The 18,754-nt window shown below is 41.7% G+C and overlaps 1 protein-coding gene across 1 annotated transcript in view; it reads right to left on the reverse strand.

Moving 5' to 3' along the window:
• Positions 1–18,754, reverse strand: part of CIT (citron rho-interacting serine/threonine kinase) — a 171,074-nt gene that overhangs the window by 122,371 nt on the left and 29,949 nt on the right. The window contains 4 exon segments of the mRNA XM_030860370.2: positions 8,271–8,424; positions 9,864–10,067; positions 16,067–16,160; positions 17,043–17,185. Coding sequence (XP_030716230.2) covers positions 8,271–8,424; positions 9,864–10,067; positions 16,067–16,160; positions 17,043–17,185 — 595 coding nt within the window.

Raw genomic sequence — 18,754 nt, forward strand, 5'->3', positions numbered from 1 at the left:
AAAAATACTGAATCACTATGCTGTATACCTGAAACCAACACAACATTGCAAACCAAAATATACTTCAATTAAAAAGAAAAAAAGTAAATATGGGACAAGAGTAATGGTGGGGGCAGTGGGTAGAAGGCATACAAATGCCTTTTATACAACCACCTATTTGCTATCAGCAGGAAGAGATTAAGTTAAACCACCATCTCGAAAGATATGAAGGATGTACAGTCCATCTGAAAGAAAAGCTTTAAATTCATCAAAAGCAGAACCTAAAATCCAGCATTTCCAAGCATTTCCATCCACCCGGGGAAGTCCTTAGCCAAAAAGCGGTCTCCCCTTACCCTGAGCCCAGTGGAAAAAATGAGGAGAACCCAGCCAAGATGCACAAGAAACTCTCAGGCTGACAGATCTCGTTTTCTCCTTTTGCAGGGCTTCACAAATGCTACACACAGAAATTTTATTCCTAGGGATCTTACTGAAGTGCAGCTTCTGACTCAGCAGGTCTGGGGTGGAGGGGAACCTGAGTCTGCATCTCTAACAAGCTCCCAGGTGATATCGGTGATGCTGATGCCACTGGTCCATGGACCACACTCAGTGAAGCAGGGTCCCCCTGACCCCAGACTACAGTTCCACTGCTGGTTAGCAATGGCAGTCTTGAGTGACTCTGATTACTGCGATATTCTCTCTCCTGGTAACTATCTGACCAATCCTTCTAAAACAATGGTTCTCAAGTAGGAGCCGCTGTACCCACCAAGGGACACTGGGCAAATGTCTGGAGACATTTTGGGTTGCCACAGGGGGCAGAGTGCTACTGGCATCTGTGGGTGCTGCTAAACATCCTGCAATTCACAGAACAGTCTCTGAACAAATAATTACCTGGTCCTCAATGTCAACAGTGTCGAGGCTGAGAAACTACATAACCTAGAATAAACAGAAAACATGAATCAAGTCCTCTCAATTCACCTTGAGACTATAAATCACAATTTTAGAAGTGAGGACTTCCCTGTGGCGCAGTGGTTAAGTGTCCGCCGGCCAATGCAGGGGACACGAGTTCAAGCCCTGGTCCAGGAAGATCCCACATGCCACAGAGCAACAAAGCCCGTGCACCACATCTACTGAGCCTGCGCTCTAGAGCCCATGCGCAACAACTACTGAGCCTGCATGCCACAACTACTGAAGCCCACACGCCTAGAGCCTGTGCTCCACAAGAGAAGCCACCGCAATGAGAAGCACGTGCACCACAACAGAGTAGTCCCCACTCTCAGCAACTAGAGAAAGCCCGCGTGCAGCAACGAAGACCCAATGCAGCCAAAAATAAATAAATAAAATATAAATAAATAAAGAAAGAAAACAGCTTTATAAAAAAAAAATTTTTAGAAGTGAGTCATCGATCCAACGTGGTCCTTTCCCAGGCTAGATCTGAGGTATGGGGAGGGTAATAGATTAGCAGAAAGAAGGAGATGCTGTATATGGGGAAGGGGTCACTGGGTCACAGTCTACATTTTGTTTAAGATCAAGCATATGTGGTTCAGTAAGCCAGTGGGTGACCTACTAAGCATTCAACTTTCTACTTTTTTGGTTTTTTGGCCACACCACACAGCTTGCAGGATCTTAGTTCCCCAACCAGTGATTGAACCTGGGCCCACGGCAGTGAAAGTGCAGAGTCCTAACCACTGGACCACCAGGGAGTTCCCAAACTTCCTACCATTATGTGGTATGGCAATTTAAACAGGACTACAGCTCTATTTAAGCAAGGGACCTATAACTTAGACTGTACGTTCCCTGAAAGCAGGGGTGTATCCAAATTTATTCATCAATAGAGCTACAGCACCTAACACAGCACACAGCACACAGCACTTAGCATGTAGCACTCAGATATCATGAAGAATCTTGTAGATTCAGAATTGCTACAAATTCCAAATGTGCTTGAACAGACACAGAGACTAAAGAGCGGTTTATTATTTGTCATCAACACAAACATGACTAATAACAATTATTTACGCTAAGGCATGCATGGTATTGCTCTAAGAGCACGGGCTCTATCTAGAACCACCCAGACCTCAACTCAAATATAGACCCTCTCTCTCACTTGCTGTATGACCTGAGACAAGTTACCACAGTGTACATATCTGTAGAATGGGTACAATAATTCTTACCTCTGAATTGTTTTGAAGTAACGTAGCATAATATACTTAAATAACTGGTGGTTGTCACCAAACAGTTGCTACTTAACCAGTGTTTCCTATCAGACTGAAGGACTGAAATAAAACACCCAGTGAGTCTCACGGTGCTGATTTCTACACGCAACAATAAGTGAGAATTTCACCTGAGGCTAGGAAGCCATAGACTCCCTTTCCTTTAAACCAAAGGCCATCATCCCTCAGGTTTATAGAGTGATCACAGGGTTGTGCATCTGCGGTTTCACTACAGCCGTTCGGGGGCCAGGTAGTGAATAATGATCAACGACAAAGGAACCTCTTCAGCAGGGGAAAATCTCAAGGCAGATCAGCACACGACCACCACTGAGTCACTACCGGATGGAAATGAAACGTACTCTCTGTAACAAATGCTAAGGACCTGGAAACTCAAGAGTGATTTTGCAAGAACTGTGCCTTTCTGAGAAGAGTAAAAGGAAGATGATTCAAGAGAAGAAGGCCGAGTCATAAGCAACAGACAAAACAAGTTCTCTAGAGCATTAGCCATAGATGCTCTAGGAAACAACCTACAATCAACACTCTCATTAAGCGTTTCTCACTGTCAAGACTTGGCTGGTTTGGATGAAAGGTGCAAGCATGCTGGTTCCGTTGACGTCACTATGCCTTTGGGGGAAGACATTTAAAAAGATGTGAGTAGAAGGGCACACCTGACAGTAAAACTCTCCCATTGACACTAACAGGTGCATGATGCCAGGAAAGGTAGACATAACCCCAAAGGCACGAAAGAGGGGGTCTGATTGGCTTCAACTTTCCAGAAGCCCAGAAAATCAGGCGGGGGGTACAATCAGACTCCTGCCCAATATCTGAAACATCACTGGAATTGCACAGCTCGGGGCAGCTAGTATACTTAAGAGGCCCCCTACTAAAACTTGGAAAGCAGCCTTGAAATTATAGTAATAAGCAGCTAAAAACTCAACTTTACATCTGATCGCATGAGGCTGGGAATGAAACATCAGGGTAATAGGTGCACGGTAACCCATGAGAGTGGCAGTAACGCATCAGAGAGCTCTTGACTTGCTGGGAGAATAAACACTCCTGAACTAGGTCAGATTCCTGATTCAGGTGGTGTTGCCCACAGCAACTCCAAGGGGCCGGACCCAAGAAGGTGCAGATGCTCCATCTGACCTCAGGGGTCAAAGCCAAGGCATGTCCTAGTTTCTCCCAGTAGCCACTCCCAATTCTGTCACTCATGAACTTGCCCAAACCCTTTTTAAATTGCATTTATATATCCTGCCAGGACCACCTCTTGAGATAATGAGTTTTAGAAGACTATTACCTGTTGTGTTAAGCACTACTTCCTTTCATTGGTTACAACAAGAAAAAGAAGAATTAGCGGTGAAATAGCAGAAAGGCTAATGTTGCTTTCATCAAGAGACAGTCTCGTGTGTGGAAATATGCAACAGCCTGGAACCACAAGGCATGTGAGCAGCAACTAGGAACTCGGGAAACCTAATGACTTCAAGTGCTTTGGTTGATGAGAGTCACTCAATGTGTGTGAGAAACAGGACTAAACAAAGGCATAATTTCTGTTAGAGTTACCTAGTAGAAAATAGCTCAAATGGTATGGAGTCCAGCAATGTTTTCAATCACAAACCCTGAGTTGATTGCAAATACACAAGGATCAGAGGTTGGTGGAAAGCAATAAAATCTGCTAGGAGACACTGAAAATGAATACCATAGCACTCTGTGCAGTCAGGGATGCCATGGAACCTCCAGGGAAAGGCCCTCCCAATCCTCAGTGGGCATGGAGATCCCACCCACTGGCTGAGCTACACAAGCATCTCAGCCATGATAAGTCATATCTACTGCATACATTCTAATTGCAATATGGTACCCTGGGTTGATTCCTGGAACAGAAAAGGGACATGTGTGGGGAAACTGGAATAAAGTCGAAGTTTAATTAATAGTTATGTACTAATGCTAATCCTATTTTGACAAATGCGGTATTGTTATGTAGGATGCTAACATTAAGAGAAACTGGGAGAAGCGTAGGTGGGAACTCTCTGTACTATCTTTGCAACTTTTCTATAAATCTGATATTATTCCAAAGTAAAACGTTTATTTAAACTGCAAGAAATTGGGAGTTCCCTGATGGTCCAGTGGTTAGGACTCAGCGCTTTCACTACCAGGGGCCTGGGTTCAACCTCTGGTCAGGGAACTAAGATCCTGCAAGCTGCACAATGCGGCCAAGAAATAAAAATTAAAATAATCAATTAATTCATCTTAGAAAGAAAATAAATTACAAGAAATTTTATTTAAGGCAAACATATTTCATGACTCTTCTGAACCACTGTATTGGGACTTATATTTTAAAAACCGTCAAGAGGGACTTCCCTGGTGGCTCAGTGGTTAAGAAGCCGCCTGCCAATGCAGGGGACATGGGTTTGAGCCCTGGTCTGGGAAGATCCCACATGCTGCCGAGCAACTAAGCCCATGTGCCACAACTACTGAGCCTGCACTCTAGAGCCCATGAGCCACAACTACTGAGCCCACATGCCACAACTACTGAAGCCCACGCACCTAGAGCCTGTGCTCTGCAACAAGAGAAGACACCACAATGAGAAGCCTGCCCACCGCAACGAAGAGTAGCCCCCGCTCGCCGCAACTAGAGAAAGCCCGTGCACAGCAACGAAGACCCAACACAGCCAAAAGTATATAAATAAAATAAATTTATAAAAAAAAACACACCAAGAGTTTCTGTTAGAGTTTTAGAATCAGGATTCAAGGCAAAAGACATGAAAAGACATTTTTCTAAAGAAGACATACAAATGACCAACAGGTATATGAAAAGGTGGTCAACATCACTAATCATCAGGGAAATGCAAATCAGAACCACAATGAGATATCACTTCATACCTGTTAGGATAGCTATCATCAAAAAGATAAGAGATAAGGAGCTTCCCTGGTGGCGCAGTGGTTGAGAGTCCACCTGCTGATGCAGGGGACATGGGTTCGTTACCCGGTCCAGGAAGATCCCACATGCCGCGGAGCGGCTAGGCCCGTGAGCCATGGCCACTGAGCCTGCGCGTCCAGAGCCTGTGCTCCGCAATGGGAGAGGCCACAACAGTGAGAGGCCCGCGTACCGGGGAAAAAAAAAAAAAGATAAGAGATAATCACTATTGGCAAGGATGTAGAGAAAAGGGACTCCTTGTGCACTGTTGGTAGTAATATAAATTGGTGCAGCCACTATGGAAACAGTATAGACGTTGCTCAGAGAACTAAAAATAGAACTATCATGTGATCCAGGAATCCGTCTTCTGGGTATACACCCAAAGAAAATGAAATCAGTACTTCAAAGAGCTATCTGTGCTCTCACGTTCATGACAGCATTATTCACAGTAGCCAAGATATGGAAACAACCTAAGTGTCCATCAGTGGACGAATGGATTATTTACATATGTGTGATGGAATATTACTCAGTCTTAAAAAAAAGAAGGAAATCCTGCCATTTGCAACAATATGGATGAACCTGGAGGTCACGGTGCAAAGGGCAATATGACAGACATGGAAAGAAAAAAACTACATGATCTCACTCATATGTGGAATCTAAAAAAGTCGAATACATAGAAGCACAGAGTAGAAAGATGGTTACTGGGGTGGGGAGGTGGGGGAAATGGGGAGATTCTAGTCAAAGAGTACAAAGTTGGAGTGATGTAGGATGAACAAGTCCTAGAGATCTAATGTACAGTGTGATGACTACACTTAATAATACTGTAGTGAATACTGAAAATTTGTTAAGAGAGCAGATTTCAGGTGCTCTCTCATAAAAGAAAGAAAAAAGAAAGGGAGGGAGGGAAAGAGAGAGAGAGAGAAGGAGGGAAAGAGAGAGAGAGAAGGAGGGAGGGAGGGAGGAAACTATGTTAATTAGCTTCACTGTAGTAATCATTCCACCATTACATATGTATATCAAATCACTATGTCGTGCACCTTAAATATATACAATTTTTATTTTTTTGTTTTTTTTGGTTTTTGTTTTTTGTTTTTGCTGTACACGGGCCTCTCACTGTTGTAGCCTCTCCCATTGTGGAGCACAGGCTCCGGACGCACAGGCTCAGCGGCCATGGCTCCGCGGCATGTGGGATCTTCCCGGACCGGGACACGAACCCGCGTCCCCTGCATCGGCAGGCGGACTCTCAACCACTGCGCCACCAGGGAAGCCCACAATTTTTATTTTAAAAAATAAGTTTAAAAAGAATCAGGATTCAGCTGGATGAGAATTCCCTCATATGAACTGGGTGTAGGAGGGGGAGAAACACGTGTTAAAGATAAGGAAAAACTAAGTGGATATTTATCAGGATACGGAAACATTTAAGCAGGACCACAGGAGACATGGTGAGTCAAGTGTGGAGGCAACAAGTGTGAAGATGACCAAGACTGCAGTGACCCATCCCAGAGTCACCTCATCCCAGTGATAACCACGACCTTCCACAAGATGGGCCTCATGATGGACAGCAGGGGCCACGCTCTGCCCCAACACATATCCTCCCTGGGCACTATGTATTATAATTTACAGAACAGTACTTACCCTCGTAAGCCCAACAAGCCTAAAACCAATAAACAGCCTGAGAGGAAAAGACTAGAACGAAATCGGAGAATTCTGACATGATACCAAAAACATCATCAAGGTTTACCAAAATACAGAATAAAGTTACCTGTGTAATTAATCACCGTTCACTGACTTACTAGAGTGAAGATACATTATTAGACACCATCGGCAAGGGCAGGCATAAAAAAATGAACTTTCTTATTCAAGATTACAGAGATGAGGTAATGCCAGAAAAGATTAAGTATCTGAGCAGCATCAAAAAGAAACTGTTTCAAATCTTTCCAAAAGCAAAAAAGGAAGACCACACTGAAAACATATTGCTGCGGGAATTTCGGAATTCCCTGACGGTCCTGTGGTCCTGTAGGACTCGGTGCTTTCCCTGTTGAGGGTGCAGGTTCAATCCCTGGTCAGGATATAACGAATATCCCACAAGCCACTCGGCGCAGCCAGAAAAAACAAAAAACGTATTGCTGGTTAAAAGCTCTGAACCTTGGAGATGTGGGGGTTGGTGCCTAAAGATTTGAAAAATACAGTGATGTCGCTCACGGAAGAAAAAAAAATGCCAAGAGCAATTTATGGAAATACAGCCTACTTAAATATTTTGGCAGGGGGTCAGAGAAACCATCAAAATGGACAATACTGCCTGTTAACCCAACTCATACATTCCAGCTGAAGGTACAAGAGGTTATAATTACAATACAGCTCCAACTAGAAGCCTGGTTTTGACACCTAGAAATGGATTCCATTTCCCTATCAGAAGGGAAATCACTAAAAATCAAACACTCAACCAGGCCAACTGCTTTCCTGCAGACCCTAATCTACACTAATCACTGGGTCAGGTCATTAGATCACATTCAATCAACAACACATCCAAGAATAAAAAGGTTGAAAAAAACCCACCAATTTGTAAAACACCAAGCATTTTGCATTTGTTGATAATAAATCAGGTCTTTGTTTTTAATGAATTTAGTTTGCACTAATGGATAACAAGGCGATGTATGAATGAATCCACTGTGCATGTGCATTATAGGTTTTACATGCTTGTGAGCAAAGACAAATATTTTAGAGGGAAACAAACGAACACAGCAAGGCATTCATGGCTTTAGGGCAGGCTTGGCCATTAGCAGAGCAACCCTGGCACTTTGCCTAATCTGAGTCTTTTTCCTATTCTTGTGAACGAAATAGTTAGGTCCACTCTTCTTCTGGGAAGAAATTCTGTCAAACCAAGTGACAACCTTCACTCTCTATCAATCTGTACCTCTAATGTACTGAGGGGTAATAATCCAAAGGCCACATAAACACAGAGTTTGTTTAAGTGACCCAGTTCTGTGCCAACAATGTTAAAGAAGACTTATTACTAAAGACAGCTACATCATTACCCTTTTCTACTCCTATAAGTAATTAAAACCCTTACTTATACAATTTATACCAGCTTCTGTGGGCCAGAGTAATTTCAGATCATTCTTAAGCGTTTCTTAATCCCAACACTGGAATTGAAGGAACACGACTCTACTTACAGTTTCGAATGTCACTCCAGTCGATTTTAGAGAAGAAAGGATGACAGCAAAGGCCTTCAAACTTCAGTCTCTCTTTCTGGCCACACAACAAACTTTGGATCAGATCAAGTAATTCACTGCTAACTTTGGGATCATCTGGAAACTTCAAAAACCGCTATTTCAAAAAAAAATAATAATTATTATTCCCTTAGCAAATTCAGCTTCTCATGTCTCCAAGTTAAAAAAGTAATTCTCGTATATGCAAGTTTCTTTCTTTTTTTTTTTTTAAGAAGGAAGTTTTATGCCCTCTTAACTTGGGACCAAAGACATGTTCCCAAAATAAACAGCCTATTCATATCAATAGGCCTAGCTCCCTTGCAAGGGTTCAATACCCTTCATAACTTGATCCCTGTACCCTCTCCCATCTCATCTAGCTACACTCCCCACCTCGCTGTTTGCCAACCAACAACAATGAGCTATTTAAAGCTGTCTGAACAAATCACTCTGCCCTCTCTGCCCAGAAGGCCCTCCCCAACCTCAGCCCCTCTTCCCTGCCTACCTCCCGGCCTCCCTCTCCCACCCTATCACTCACTCCCTCCTGCGTGCTCCCCGTGTTCTGCTTTTGCACATACACGGTGTATTTTGATTTGTGTGATGATGGAGAAAGAAGGCCGAGAGGGCCTTTCTCCTTCTTGCCCATAACTGCAAACCTGGTACCTAACACCTAACAGTGCCTAGTGCAATTCACTCGTTACTGAATGAATGGATGGAAATGAAGGAAACAAATGAGCCCCAAGCATCATCTCAGGGGAAACTTTAACTCAGGAGTAGACTCCGGAATAACAAATAATGTATGTATGTATTAAGCATACAGAAAGTGTACTATACATAGAAAAATATGCATTAAGCATCCCAGGAAGAAATTGGATGATATATAAAAACCTGTGAAATACATTCTTTTTCCTTTTGGTTGAAACTAAAACATAGATATTCATCATATCCTTAAGAAATGGGCTTACTATAGTGACAAATACAGTTATTAGAAAATAGGTTTAATTCTACTTTATGTATCTATTACTGTATTTCTAATCCATGTCTTTGACTTTTACTACCATGTTTGACAGCCAGCAGTACTAAGCAGTATTGCATATAAGAACATGGATTTCAAAGCCAGACTGCCTGTGCTATTTTGGGCAAGTTACTTAACCACTCTGTGCTTTGGCTTCCTCATCTGTAAAATGAAAATAATAATATCATCTACCTCACAGGATTGTTTGAGGATTCGCCAAGTTAATGAACTATATTTCACAAATTTTAAGACTCCCATTTTATTCACATTTGACAACACTGAAATCAATGAAATATCCTAGATTAATGGGCAGCAGTTTTTCTTTTTTAATGGTACATAAAGTGATGGCATAAGCTTATAATTACTGGCAGCTGAGAGTCAATATAATACAATTAATAAAGCATTTAGAACCGCTTTTGGCGTAAAATGCTATATAAAGTAGTTGTTATTATCCAGAACTGCTGGTTTACATTATAAACTTTCATTCGCACAATTTTAAACGACATTTCTCAATATTACTTCAAAATCTAATAATGGCTCTTTACCTGGAAATTCATGATGTTACTGAAGGTTCTGGCTGAGGTTCCCTCAGTGAATGGGGACCTTCCATAAACCATCTCATAAGCAATAACTCCCACTGACCACCAATCACAGTCTAGGCCATAGGCACCTCTTCCATCCCCATTCAGGACGGTCAACACTTCAGGGGCCATGTAATCTGGGGTCCCAACTGGGAGTTTGGCATTCACCTGGAAACCCATAAATAAAATGAACACAGCAAATTTTCAATTATCCTCAAATGGATTACCAACAGACATAAGCTGATTTGCCACTGATTACTATTCTCCCAGGCACTTGAACTTTCTGTCAAGTGGCACAGCATCAGGAAAAGCAAATGATTCACTAACTTTAAAAAAAAAAAAAAACACACATAATATAATCCAAAGGCAAAGGGCCCAGGGTTGTTGATGATACATACATTTAGTTACACAAATGAGAGTTGGGTATATGCCTACAAAGGAAGATGTCGTTCCTGATACATCTTACTGATATGACAGAACTTCTCTTACGTATGAAAACAGTAAAACGATAACAACATGTAAAGATGAATCTAAAAGATCTACTCATTATTGAAAAACTGGCAGCTAGCTGGCAACACAATACTGCAAGCATGTGTTATATCTCAAGTTTAAATATTTGGAGTCAACATTCCTATTCGGCCCCCCCGCAGGGCAAGACATGATAAATAATTTCTACCAGAGGTCAAATGTTAATGAGTTCATTTTCCTCACCCCGAAATCCCGTTTCTGTGGTTCCCTCCCCACTGTTCAGAGACCCAGAGCCCTCCAATCCTATGGTACCGAAGCACCTGATCTTGACAAAGAAATATCAGGACAATGTACGAGGTCTTTTTATAAAGCTAATATATTCCACTTAAAGAACTGTTCTTATTTCTGAGAATTTGTCCTTCTGACTGGTTTAGTGTTTAAACATACTTGTTTCTTGAAATGATGCAGATGAAAAGGGTATGTTTTCTGCCCCTCACCCCCACTCCTTCCTAGGCAACCTAGTAAGCTGGCAAACTTTTGGTCTTCAAAATTGTCTTGAAGTTTTATTGAATCATGAAATTTGAAGTCTAAGGATCACCTCTCTAACCTTATTCCTCATCAAAACAGAGAGGGCCTGATGTTAGTCACATATTGGGTTGACCAGTTGTCCAATAACCCTACATCTAAAAAGGCTTCTCTCACAGCAGCAGCTACATGGTGCAAAAGAACTCTCTCCCCATTAAAGGGTGTTAATTGCCCCTGAGTGAGCTGAGAGATTTTATAGGTATGGCCACATACCTTTAAGGCTGGGCTTTATATCAAGAACGTCAATTTGCTTTGCTTTGCTTTGCTTTGAATGGAGATTGAGAGGAAAGTCAATGTTTAGAGAAGATGCTAAGAGGTCTCCTTTCCCCAGTGACAAAGACCCAAGCTCTTCCAGCCCGAAACTTTAATCTGGTCTATTCCTCTGCCTCAAAGACCCATTGTTATAGGAAACAAAATCATTGTCCCTACTCCCTCTCTTTTCACCCCTTCCCTCAGGCCCATCACAGGCTTTTTTCAAACCCTAAACCCAGAAAGCAGTGTGATACTGTTATTCTTGACACCAGTCAGCCATCACTTTGAGCAATAGGGCTTCCACTGCAAACACATGCCTGGGAAAGTTAGATGGTCACGCCACCCAAGAAACCCACAGGCCTGTGCTGAGGGACTAAAGTGAGGAGAGAGGAGAAAATATTTGGTCTAAGACAGGACACCTTAAGCTTGAGGAAATGAGTGTAGCTTTGGTCAAGGGGAGGCCTTGATTTCGCGAAGCTTGAGCCAAGACTTCTGTCTTTTAATGTGTGTGTGTTAATGAGCTCAGCACAGAACTGAGATTAAATTACAAGATTTGGGGGGAAAAAAAAAATCCTGAATGCTGACAACTAGAAATAAGTATCTTTTTTTTTTTTAAATTGGGGTATAGTTGTTTTACAATATCTTTAAAATATCAAAACAAGAGAAGAAAAACTGTTACATCTTGGTTTGACTAGGTATTGGTAATGCCACGGTATAGTTGATTAAATGCTTACCCTTTATGCCTATTTTGCAAAACCATTAATACACAATCCTCAAATATTCATCATTTCTATGTATTAGATTTTATTTTATCATCACACTAGATTGTCTGGGGACAATTCAGTTCTCCTGAATATCCTTAGGAGATGGCAGCTCCCAGGGCTTGGTCACTTACTCACAACCAAAGAATTGAAAGGAAGTTGACTGGGTCATGTTGATCAGCACGACCCAGCAAAAGGTATAAACTGTCAATGCCTCATTTTCAAACTAATGGTTAGACTTACCAAAGAGCTGGATAACTCTGCAACTGTTTTTGCCCCATAACAGGTATGTGATTATACACATTTATGTCTAACAATTTTGTAAATTTCCAAAATTAAAAAAAAAAATTCCCTAGCTTGCCTTCTGTACTTCTCCTACCACAGTAATTAATATCAATTAACAAAGACTTTTAATGAAAATTAATGGCTCCTAAGTTTCCATTAGTTACTGACCTCCAAGTACATTAAACCTGTTCAACATGTAATCTGACACATCTTGATAAGGATTTTGCAAGATCCTTTCACTATCCTCTGGTGGCAATTCACAGCCAGCTACTCTGGGTGAGATATTAAAAGTGGGACCGTGTACTAGGAGCGCAGCCTGACTGCCGTATAACCATCTGACAAGGCCCCAGTTTTACTGAACTTTAATTTTCCCTGTATTGACAGGGAAGAAAATATACCAGTTCAGGAGGAGACAACAATAAAATGACTAGGAGACAGAAGAGTCTGTCACATTTTCGAGAGACAGAGGGTTGAAAAGAAAAGAAAGGAGGGAAGGAGGGGATTAACCCAGCAGATTCTTTTACAAGCAGAAAGCAGATGGAGAAGAAGGTAAGAAAACCAGTCTTCCTCCTCCCAATCCCCTTCCTGTAAAAATGCTTATACGTAAAACTGTTTCAAACCTAACTTTACTCCTCTAGCTGCCCAGGGTAAACATACACCTGCAGAAGCAGCCAGAAAAAATATTCTCGCTATGTTGTTCCTCTCATGGAAAAGTAATAAAATCTTTTCACTCCTCCATAAATCTCAAAAAGGGCTATCTCCTATGGGTTTCCAACTGCTAAATGGTAGTGATTATCTCTTAACATGCTATATAATGCTCTTTATTTATAATCTCCTTACAACTGTTTTCACAAGGGCTGAGTGAGACAGACTGGAACTGTTAGCTGTTTGCCATTCTCTGAGATTCTAATAAGGTGAAGTGGGTGACATCCCTGCTCAACACCCAAACTTCCAGGCAGTATGGTCCACCTGGAGGAACATAATGAAAATACTCCCAAGCAACATTCTGGCTAAAAAGCTTAAATATAAAGACAATGGAAGATGGGAAACTCAACAGATCTAAGATTCACAAATATCCAAAATACAATGACCATACGTGGCAGGTGGTAGGGAAAAGGATGAATGGATTTCAGGTAACATACAACAATTTCAGCAAGTGTGAACTATATTTTACACAGTATATTTTGAGTACTAAAAAAAAACTTTTAAAACCTACTTTAGACCTATAAAACATTCTATTTAAAGGAAACACGGTTCACCCACCATCGCTGATCAAAAATACAAAAAAAAAGTATAGTTCTGTATCCATACTTGATCTAGATTGCAAATTGTTGATCTTTTATAACAAAAGGGCCTTTGCACTTAAAGCAGTGCTAAAAATTCCTTCTCATCTGCTTGTCACATTCTGGCCCTAAGAGCACAAAGTTCTGGGGAGGCTATTCTCTAAGAGGAGAGGAGCTACAACATTCTCAAGTGTGTAGGACTGAGGGCCATTATCTCCTTGACCATCGAGCGGCAAATAAACCTGAGTGCCTCCGGAGGCTCCCCGCCTGAAGGGAGTGTTGCTACCGCTCGCAGAATTGGAAAGGGCAGTTTGCAGCACTGAAAAATAGACATTTAAAATGAAGAGGAGTCCTGTCTCTCCACCGAGGGCTCTGAAGACAGCGATTCCAGATGCAGAGATAGGACCTTACTCTTTATTCCCATTTCTTTCCCAAGCAGTGACTCTGGATCATAACGGAGTTTTCTCAGTAGGTTTTCTTATCGCAAACACACATTGCCAGCTCGAAGTGATAAGCCTTCTGATGCTTCTCAGTCCACAGCTGAGGTTCTCCACCAGGGGTGATTCTGTCCCCCAGGGAACACTGGGCAATGTCTGGAGACATTTTGGTTGCCACAATTGGAGGGGAGGGTGTCACTGGCATCCGGTGGGTAGAGACCAGGGATGCAGCTAAACATCCTACAATACACAGGACAGTACCACCCCCAACGAAGAATTCGCTAGACCAAAATGTCAGAGGTGCTGACTACATATCTAGGCTTCATTTTATTTCTAGATGCCTGATTTTATTAAGGTCATTAATGCAAGGTATAGGTTTTTGAATCCCAGATGATAAAACTTTGCATGATTTAACTTTTTTTCTGTACTTCATTCCACTAAATTGAATACCTAATTTTTCATGCCTGTTTCTTCTTTTTTTTTTTCTTTGGTCTGCATCGGGTCCTCGTTGCTGCGCGTGGGCTTTCTCTAGCTGTGGCGAGCGGGGGCTACTCTTGGTTGTGGTGTGCGGATTTCTCATTGCAGTGGCTTCTCTTGTTGTGGAGCATGGGCTCTAGGCACACGGGCTTCAGTAGTTGTGGCTCACGGGCTCTAGAGAGCAGGCTCAGTAGTTGTGGCTCGCTGGCTCTAAAGCGCAGGCTCAGTAGTTGTGGCGCACGGGCTTAGTTGCTCCGTGTCATATGGGAACTTCCCGGACCAGGGCTCGAGCCCGTGTCCCCTGCACTGGCAGGCGGATTCTTAACCACTACGTCACCAGGGAAGCCCTCATGCCTGTTTCTGAATTGTACATAATTTTTAAAACATAAAATTCTTTGATACTCTAATCTAATTATTAACGTAATGATCAAGTGTAATAGATTATAAGCACATAATCTGAGGGGGGGGATAAAAAACAACCAGTGCTAAGGTGGAAAAACGCTGACCTCAGACAAGGTAAGGAGCCTGTTTTTCCAAGAGCCTGAACCTGAAGGAAGTTATGTCAAGTGGGCCTCAGATCTGCAGAACAGGGAGGCCAAACCCTGGAATGCAAACAGTTAACAAAACCCGGATCCTTTTCCTCACATCAACATAATAATACCCACCTTTCCTCCAAGGAACTTGAGGGAAAAAAAGGAAATTTTATATATTGCCCTTCATAAGGACTAAACTCTCAGACCCAGGAGGCATTCTGAAGCGCAGCCACCCCTCACCTCTTCATTTCTGCATTTTAACTAGACCCAGTATTTTCTAGAGGAAGAATAAAAGCCCAAGTTTCTAAGGATTTGTCCAGATCACCAAGTGATTCAGTTGGGAAGTTAGTCTTAAAATCTAAGTCAATTTTTTCTTAGACTTACCATTTTTTTGCATAGTTGACCTGAAAATTTACATTTTAGTATGTACCAACTTTATTAGGTTTCTAAATTCTAATTTTCTTTTACTTTATCTTTTTCCTAAAGTATTCTCACTCTTGACCTCAATAGCTCCCTCTTGCCTTCCTATTAGCACACGGAATACAGCTTAATAATTATTAGCATGTGGAATACAGCTTAATTTTTGCCAAAGGTCCAGGATTTAGAATCGACATTTTGAGTACTTGGTTCTTAATGCTTAATGCTTGGTTCAAATTTTCTGGTGATTACTTTCAATTTCATTGCATAGGAAATAGAGGATTTGAGATAAATAAGGTTACATTTCACCAAAATATTTAAAGTGAAAAAGAAAATGTAACAGAAGACAATCTACTAACAAGCACGGAAAAAGAAGGGAAAAACAAAATAAGCATTTTCCCATCTTTTAATCCAAACTATAAGAATGTTCCTAAAAATGTTTTGTAGGGTATTAACAGGTATTTTACATAAAAGGGTACCAGATCAAGTAAGTCTGGAAAATCGCTGTGTCCCCATCCCCACCCACCCTGCAGAGAAATCATTTCACACACTGACAGACGAGGGCTCCAGAATGTCACTCAACTTTATCCCATGTTTTCCAAATTTATGAGGACCTCAGAACACTTTGTAGTATAAGCTCTATTAAGTTATCTTATTCTATTTTGTTACCATCTTATTTGAGTTCATTTTAGCAGCGGATCCAAAATCCACCAGCTTGATGTGTCCCATTCGGTCAATGAGGATGTTCTCGGGCTTGATGTCTCTGTAAGAAAATCAAGGCCACAAATTAGTGTTATCTTCTCTATGACAATCATCAAGCAACTGCTAACCTAGGATCTTCCTTCAGCCAAGAATCTTAGTGCCTGTGGTTTTGCCATACAGACCTCCCTACTGATGGACATACATAATAAGCATTTTGCAAAACAAATTTAAGTAAAAGAATGAGAGAGAAAGAATAGAAGGGAGGGAGGAAGGAGAAGGGAAGCAGAGAAGGAAAGGGAACAAAATAAATGTTATTAGATGGATTATTTCTCCTCGAGACACACATTTTACCTCAGGAGAGCTAAGGCCACAAAAAGCTAGGGGATGTGCCCAAGGCCACGTGGCTAGTCAATGGAAAAACTGAGACGCTATTCAGGATTTTGCGGTTCCTGGTCTAACCATCATTCCATTCCCACAACATTCTCAGATGCTCGTAAAACACTAGCTGAGTGAAGATGTAAAGAAACACTTTTCAACCGAGGATGCGGGGGCACACCTTTGACAATTACTAACGGGCAAGGTCAGAAGTACAACTACACACACTTCTGTTCCTCCGGGGTATGCTGCCTCCTTGCACAAATCAAATTCAGTTTTCCTACCACAGCACCCAGAGAACCCATGCAAGAGCTCCCGGTCTTATTAGGCGCATTGACAGATCCGACCAGCAAACGTGAGAATGTCACAATTTTAAATCTATTTCCCTGTTGAATGGGTAAGCTGAAACATCTGCCATTTTGGAAAATTTGCTTTCAGTAAATTATGGTGAAGATGGGCTAAAAATTGGATGAAGCATTATTTTCATGCTGAAATCATTCACTCTATTTTAGGAACTCTTAGGTGATACAGACAAATCCCCAGTCAACTACCAGGGAGCCTCACTTACCGATGTACATATCCCATCTGATGAACGCTGTGAACAGCCAAAATGAGTTCAGCTAGGTAAAACTGAATCATATTTTCATCTAATTGGTCCTCATATCTGTTCAAAAGTGACAGCAAATCCCCTCCAGGCTGATATTCCATGACCTGTATAGAATGCCAAAGTTATTAATTCTTCATACACCCAAAAAAGGGGGAATGTTCTCAATTGGATCCTCGAATACTACCTGACATGTTATAATTACAATGTCTCCACAAAGCAATGAAGATGCATGAGACATACTGTAAGTCATGTAGGACAAGGTCCCTGCCCTAAGGAAGTTACACCCATTACCCAAGAGAATCAATACAATGAAAGATGAATCCTAAACGCCATGTGCAATGTTTGCAAGGCAAGCTTGAAAAGTTGAATTAAATCTACCCACTCACCCACCCACCCAAGGAGACACCCCAGACATTCCCTAGGATTAGGTACATAGCATAGACAGAAATTCCTGGAGGGCAAGAAATCCTCTTGCATCCTTTCTGCATTTCCCTCAGCACCCAGCAGAATACAGGAGATGGGCAATAAACATGATACAATCTCTTCCTTAAACAGTCAGTGTGGAAGGCAACCTGACCATCTCTGTTAAAAATTTTAAGTGTGAACATATACCCTCTGAACCAGTAATTCTGCTTCCGATGATTTATTTTACAGGAACTTACAGTAGTTTGGAGATAGACAGATAAAGAGATTCAATGAAGCATTGTTTGTAACATGGGAAAAAGAAACCCTGGAAATCACCCAAACAGCCATCACTAAGAGACTGCTAAAATATGATTTATCTAAACTATGGGACAAGAGGCAGATACTAAAAATGAATGGACTCGATCTATTCATTCTGCCATGGAAAGCCATCTATGATGATATATAGTGATGCCCTAAAGAGGATACAGTAAAACTTTTTTGTGATTAAAAAAACATATATTACATTTGTTAGTATATACTTAAGGGAAAAAACCTGGAAGAATATAAAGTACAGCCTCAGGGAAAATGTTTGATTAGCAAAAGAAAGTCTTCCACCCCAAGAAACTGAAATCCTTCCTCCGTCTGATGATAACCGGGGGTGACATTCCTGAGTCAACACGAGGCTTGGAGGCTCATCTGCCCAAGAGGCTTCAAACCTCAGCCCGGTGACTTCACCTCTCTGCCTCTCAGTTTTGTCCTCTGTAAAATGGGGATAAGACTGAGTCTCTCGCAATGCTGTGCCTGGCGGCCACGAGATCCTCCACTGCTGTTCGAGTCCTTTCCTTTCCCTGAATTCACGGCACCATCCTCTCTGCTCTGGCTGGGAGAAGATGGGACCCATTTTGACCGTCTCTGCATCCACGTCAACCCCTCCTGTCCTTTGCTCTGATTTCCCATTTTAAAGTGTGGCTCATAGCCACACTTTAAATGTCTTTTATTTTAAACTGTCTCAAACCCTTTCTGGAAAGAGGCAAGATTCAAATAAAAGTCTTTTAAAAAAAAAAACACTAAATCTCACAAACCACTGCATTCCAGAAGCCAACTCTGGGATGTGAATTCTCTTCATCCTCCTCCAAACTTCTGTTTGCTTTCAGTCCAGAATTAGAAGAAAGTTCTAGTCAAGTAAGATATGGAGCATCTGCACACGTCCCCAGAGGCCCCAGGCTGGTCCAGTAAAGACTCTGCCTAGCACCAGGTCAACCCCACAC

This window comes from Globicephala melas, chromosome 13 (genome assembly GCF_963455315.2).
Source record: "Globicephala melas chromosome 13, mGloMel1.2, whole genome shotgun sequence".
Classification (NCBI taxonomy): domain Eukaryota; kingdom Metazoa; phylum Chordata; class Mammalia; order Artiodactyla; family Delphinidae; genus Globicephala; species Globicephala melas.